This window comes from Benincasa hispida, chromosome 4 (assembly GCF_009727055.1).
Source record: "Benincasa hispida cultivar B227 chromosome 4, ASM972705v1, whole genome shotgun sequence".
NCBI lineage: Eukaryota > Viridiplantae > Streptophyta > Magnoliopsida > Cucurbitales > Cucurbitaceae > Benincasa > Benincasa hispida.
The window spans coordinates 41,986,265-41,992,862 of record NC_052352.1 but is presented as its reverse complement, the minus strand read 5'-3'; the positions used below and the strand labels follow the sequence as shown (position 1 = coordinate 41,992,862).

At 32.3% G+C, this 6,598-nt stretch overlaps 1 protein-coding gene across 2 annotated transcripts; it reads right to left on the bottom strand.

Moving 5' to 3' along the window:
- Positions 1 to 453: 453 nt before the first annotated feature.
- On the bottom strand, positions 454 to 4,563 carry LOC120075061 (organelle RRM domain-containing protein 1, chloroplastic). Of its 2 annotated transcripts, none has more exons than XR_005481185.1 (9): positions 4,063 to 4,563; positions 3,874 to 3,971; positions 3,261 to 3,501; positions 3,068 to 3,165; positions 2,914 to 2,979; positions 1,832 to 1,921; positions 1,049 to 1,117; positions 852 to 927; positions 454 to 749 (listed from the first exon to the last, which is right to left on the bottom strand). XR_005481185.1 is itself a non-coding variant. In XM_039028214.1 (9 exons), the coding sequence occupies exons 1-9, from the start codon at positions 4,422 to 4,424 to the stop codon at positions 669 to 671; spliced, it is 1,212 nt and encodes a 403-aa protein (XP_038884142.1). In that variant the 5' UTR covers positions 4,425 to 4,561; the 3' UTR covers positions 454 to 668. The 2 variants fall into 2 exon arrangements, 1 of the variants encoding a protein (XP_038884142.1); XM_039028214.1 differs by having other exon boundaries at positions 852 to 958; positions 4,063 to 4,561.
- Positions 4,564 to 6,598: the final 2,035 nt, after the last annotated feature.

The following is a 6,598-nucleotide window of genomic DNA, read 5'->3' as shown; positions in this document are numbered from 1 at the left end:
ACAAGGTGAACACCATTGATATTGATAGCACTAAGCTATGTTTTAATTAGTATTGCTAAAGGGATTAAGTTTTTCGATTATTTCTTTTAGGATTATATATTTTTTAAAGACTAGATATTTCACTCTCACCTCCATATTAAAAAGATTTTTTTCTTAAATATGTTTGTTAAAAATAAAACCTAAAACTCAAGGCCCCATTTGGGTTTAATTCTTAAATATGTTAGTAATGACTATTTTAATCCTTAAATATGTTAGCAATAACTATTTTAATTTTTACGCAATAAAGTAAAGAATTATATTTTCATTTTTATTTTTGGGTTTCAAAATCTCTTTTTTTCCTCTATCCTTAATTTTATTTAATGTCAACCACTTGATATAAAAAAAAAACGTTAATATTTTTTATTGGGTTTAATGTTAATGTGGCAAAAAAATTACAATATTTTAGGGAAGATGTAGTAAATTTTACTCTTTTTAATTCTTTTATATATGTATATATTAATTTTAATTTCACCTAAAAATCCATAATTCTTCTCTTGCCTCAAATTGGTACTGAGCTGAATAACTGGCTCTCAAGTCTCAAGGCTCAAACATTGTGAGCTAAACTTGTAAGTTCTAACTAACTACTCAAATTTCGACGTCGAAGTAGACAAATAGGTGCCTTTTTTGACCTATGGTCGGGAGCGGTTTCCACCGTATCTTCGAGGGCTAGGCTTGGCAACATCGACAACTATCATCCAGCCATTGATGATCTGCATCAACCACAGAAAGTATATATGACATGAAGCAGAAAAGAAAGAAACAAGGGGAAAGGGAGAGAGAGAGAGAGAGAGATAGAACTCATTTTTATTCACCTTGCCATTCATCTCTTTGAGGGCAGCACTAGCAGCCTCCTCTGTTGTATACTCTATAAATGCATAGCCCTTGGACCTTTTTGAAATTTTGTCCATTATGATTTTAACTGTTTAGTAAAGCAATCAATAACACCATGATTTCACCTCATGAGAACTTCGTGTTAGAGTTTTAAATGACGTGATCAAATGCAACATACCTTCAACGAGCTCGCCGAAGCTTTCAAATGCAGCACGTAAGGTTTTCTCTGATGTATAAAATGAAAGTCCTGTCTCATATTGAAAGTAATAACCAGTGTCAAATAAGAGGGTAAGAAATTGCAACAAAGAACATGTTATGGTACTTAATTTTGTGCTAGACATATTTTTTAAAAGCAAAATATGGCTAGATCAGAAATGGCCTCAACCATTCTCATGAGATAACTGTCTTACCCTACTACATTTGATTGCCAAGAAAATTTGTACATTATCAAATTCTAGTTATGTGACTACTATGATTTGAACTCATTCCCATTCCCATTAAGTTTTGTATGTTTACATTGGCCTTATTGACCATATAGAGTGGTTAGAATCAAAAGATTCTGACTTTAGGAGAAGTGGTCAATCATTGCTTCCACCCAAAAAGTGCGTTCTCATTTAAAAGTGCTTTTTTCAAAAGCCATTTCAGAGTGATAAAACATTATCTGTTTGCTTTTTTAAAAAATTGGGTCAAATATCCTTATGTTGCAAATTGGCTCATACTGAGTAAAATCCTTTTATAAGATATCCCAGCCCCAGCCCCAGCCCCTTTTCATCCCATGATGAAGTTACTAAAGAGCCTTTGCATTCATTTATTAAGAACATCAAACAGAACAATGATATTTGGCTCACTAAGATGTTCATAGTCAAAAGCTACCCCTGAAATGAGGAATAATATCAGTGATAGTGATCATACAGGTGAATATAAAAATCTTAAAAGCTAGCATGTTTTGAATTGCCAATACCAGTTATAAATAGTTTCTTTGTTTTCACAGGAGTAGTTTGATTTGTTCCTGAAGAATCTGGTAGATCCAAAGGATTCTTGGCAATATTACCTGAAAAATGCAGGTAATTAATTGAAAGGAACTACTGGAAATAAATTGAGTTAATAATTACGAATAGATCAAATTACAATTCTAGAAAATATATTTTGCTATTTAAAGATTACATCCCCTATAGTTTCATTTTCAATTACAATCACAGTCCAGTACATTATGAATTACTTGGTTAAGAATTAACATGTAAATTTAACAAAAGTTCCGTGTTTTTTTAAAGCTGCTATCTCTCCAATTTCTAGCTACTTCCTTTTCTATTTTATTCAGTCATTCATCCTTGTCAAGAAACAAAAATATTGGCATACGAGAGGCTCTTATCTTTTTACTGTCAGAGATTTCACCTTGTCAGTAACAAAAATGCTGACATAAAAGAGACAGAAATTGGCAAAATGCTATCACCTGTCCTTGATCAACAACAAACCAAATACAGTAATAGTAATTTCAGATAACTTCATTGCCCCATTAAAGCTAAAGAGGATTTTAATTTTGGGGGGTGGGGGAGAGGAAAGCAATTAGCCATAACAAGAAGGGTGAGATTACAGAAAACCATTTGCCATTGTAAGGCCAACCTATTTTGCACATATTCTTCCCTATTATAGTATCTTATTTTAGCTTATGCTTCAAAACGAATGAACTAAGTTCCTGCAAGTTTTTCCTCTAAAAATATATTGGGCATTTATCAACAATTTATCCTAATAATTATGCCTTTTGGTTAATTTTTGTCAATCCAACCTATAAGTGACATCCCACTCGACTATCATATATTACCACGCAATTTTGAGTCATCTATCTAAGAAGCCAGCATCACACAGTCCAAAAGGTAATATTTTGAAATATAGGAAATCATCAAGTATGGTAGGATCAACCAAAGCAAAAAGGAACTGGAATCCTTCAAGTTGAAAAGAATGAGTAAAACTATAGTCCATCTCAAGCAATGCAACCACAACTAAGAATTGGAATTGAAAGATTTATTCAAGGTTATAACAGTTAACCTCCATAATCCTTATTCTCGGCCTCAAAGTTTGCATCTAGCTGAACAGATTTAACACCAGGAACACCTGCATCTTGTGAGAATTAGCATCAAACAACATAGAACTATCACTCACAGAATAAAGTATAAAAGTGTCATAGGAAACTGGAGATTACCGGCTAGTTCTTGTGCACATTCCTCATCCAATTCACAACAAAAGCCAAAGCTAGACTGCCAGGAAATATGATATATACACATTTGTGCATCCTTGTCACTACAGATAATTGGCATAACCATTCTTGAGAACAATGAAAATATCATAAACGAAATGAAGCAAGTGCTTTCCATACAATACAACAGAACACTTACTTTCCTAGAACTTTGGTCAATATCTCAACATAATAATCAACCATTTGTGCCTTGGTAACCACCCCAATACCTGGCTTGTCTATTCGAACAAGCCAATGCTTGGTATTCCCTGAAGGAAACAAGAGCCTACCGCCATTTTGCAAATATGATTTTGGATTCAATGGGGGAGTTGAAGAACCATTATCCATGTCTCTGGAGCTGAAGTTTGGGTCTGGCTTAACGGATAAAACCCCAGGTACTCCTGTAACACACACATGAAAATCAACAAAAATTGCAATGCCTGGTGAAAATTTTCATTGTCTTTAAGTGAAAGTTTGGAAGACGATCAGTTCAAACCAATAAAATAAGCAATGAATCTATCAAAAGGGTAAGTTCAGAACCACCTTGCCCATTAAAAACACTTTCAAAATCAATCTCCAAAACTTTCCTAGTGTGGTTAGATAACAAAAAAAGGTCTTCAAAATTCTTAAAACACTAAAATGCACTAAGGTGATTCTAGGAGAACTACTTACTAATTCTTTTTTTGAATGGTGCTTAAGAATACTTTCATTTAAGTGCTGTTTTCAAACGCAAAGATCCATAATCAAACGAGCGAACATTCATTTTTACTTACGGGCAAGCTCAATGGAAGTTTGTTCATCAATGTCACAACAAAATCCAAAGTGAGTATCCCAGGAAGCATCATAAATACACATCTGAGCATCCTTCTCACTGGCCATATAATCCCAATTAAAAAAAAATCGGCGGGAATAAGAAAAAAGGATGCAGAACAATCAAACTATAAAACACGACGAACACTCACCTGCCCAAAACTCTTTCCAAGGCTTTGACGTAATAATCAATGACTTCTGGTTTTGAATTGAGCCCTGATGGAGGTCTCTCCATGAGGACCCTCCAATGGCGGTTTTCGCCGAAAGTCGGAGACCAGACAGGAGAAGTAGAAGGAGTAGATGTTGAAGCTAAATTAACTGTAACAGAACAGCGAAGCGGAAGAGTGGAGTATAGATAAGAAGAAGAAGAAGAAGAAAGTAGGAATTTGTTCCTTTTACTTAGCGATGGAGGGAAATTGACGTTGATGGCGGAGGATTGGAAATGGGGTTTGAGGGAATGGAATGAGAAATTCCTGGATGTGTTAACTGTGGCTGAGGGAGAGAGTAGCTCCATTGGAGCACGCTTCAATGGCGGACACGCGCGGTTTGGGTTTGCTTGCTTGGTAAAATGAAACGATGATAACAATCAAGCAACACCTCACCGGTAATTGGGGTTACTCGAAAAAACGGCCTCATCACATTAATAATTTCCTGACATAATTCAATCGCCATTTGAGTGTATTTAGTAACTACGAGATTGGCATCTATTATTCATAAAATATAGAGTTAAAAAGGTTATGATCATTTATTTTTCAAAATTCAATAATCATAAAAGTGGGGGATGGATGAAACCTCAATACCTTGATCACAAATGGAAGGTTCGTTTTTTTCTTTTTTAAATTCAAAGTGGTTTGTTTCACATGTATCCGTATTTGTTTTACATAATTTTACTTTTTAAAATCTATGATATTATTTTTTAAACAACTATAGAATTCTGACATGAATTTTTTAATATCTTCCATAGTTGTGAAATTTTTATATTTGGAAGATGAATAAATTCTAATTAATTAATAAATTAATATAAATTAATTATTATATGATTTTTCAAAAATAGAAAAATAAGAGGAAAAAATAGCCAAATTTATTTATCTTCCCCCTTCTCTGTCTTCTTCTTCTTCTTCAATCTGAACTCAGTCTCTTTCTCTAACCTACGCACTCTAATGTCCAGCAGTCACTGTACTCATACCCAACCGTCGATCCACTGCATTTGTATTTACATCGCAGATTTGGTTGTACATCACTGTCGGTGAGCTGATTTTTCTCTCTACCTGATTCACTCTCTCTCTTCCTCTAACTCTTAGATCCATACAACCCAATCTTGGTCACCACCAACGCTAGAGTTCGTCGGATTTTTTGCCATTAGAGGTAAGATTTTGAGTTTTTTTTTTTTTTATTAATTTTGTTTGGTTCTTGAACACCCATTAAGTTTTGGTGTTAAAATTGATTTACCATGAAGTTAAATGCTAGATTTGAGTTTTGTTACTTTTAGATAGTTGTGATAGACATTGATACAATGTCTGTCACAGATAGACGAGGATAAAAGTCTATCAATGTCTATCAGTAATAGAAACTGATACAAGTCTATCACTTATATATGTTGATAGTTTATCAGTGTTTATTAATGATAGAAACTGATAGAAGTCTATCATTGATAAAGGCTGATAGAAGTTTATCAGTGATACAAACTGATAGCAGTCTATCATTGATACTATCAAAGATAGAAACTAATATGAGTCTATCATCGATAGACGTTGATAAAAGTTTATCCATGTCTATCAGTGATAGAAAATAATAAAAGTCTATCATTGATATAAGCTGTAAAAAGTCTATCAGTGCCTATAGGTAATAAAAACTGATAGAAGTCTACCATTGATACTATAGTAATTGAAACCGATGCAAGTTATCATTAATAGATGCTGAAAGAAGCCTTTCAATGTCTATCAGTGTTCTTTTTGCTATTTTTGTGAATAGTTAACATTTTGGGTTTTTTTAAATATAGAAAAATAAACCAAAATATTTACAAGATATGACAAAATTTTAGAACTATCCATGATAGACACTGATGGACATTGATAGACTTTATCTATCAATATCACTGATAGAAGTCTATCAGTGTCTATCATTGATAGTTCTAAAATTTTGTTATATTTTGTAAATATTTTCAACAGTTTTACCATTTGAAATAATTTCCCTAACATTTTTTTTCTATCAGTAAAAATTTTCCTAATATTTATTTAATATTTTTATTAAATAAAAATTGATTGAAATAATGTTTAATTAAAAAATATTCAATACGTATTGGTATTTTAAGTGTTAAATAATTAATCAATATAATAATATATTAAAAAATTAAATTTAATTATGACTACATTACTTATTCTCTTACATTTGTTTAAATAATTACTTAGTTTTATTTTCTATATATAAAATTAGTAAATAAAAAACATTCATTTAACTTCAAACATTAATTATTCTGTAAATCTAAACACAGTTATTAATTATCCCAAATGTTTAAAATCCAGACATTTAAATTTGAAGCATTTAATACCCATATTCATGAAGTAATATATGCGATCCAAACGACCTCAAGAGTCGAAAAATCGAACAATAGATATTGAAAATGGTAGTTCTTATCCATTAAGTTAGGTGATCATCTCATGTGTTATTGTACTCTAATCAACAACAAAA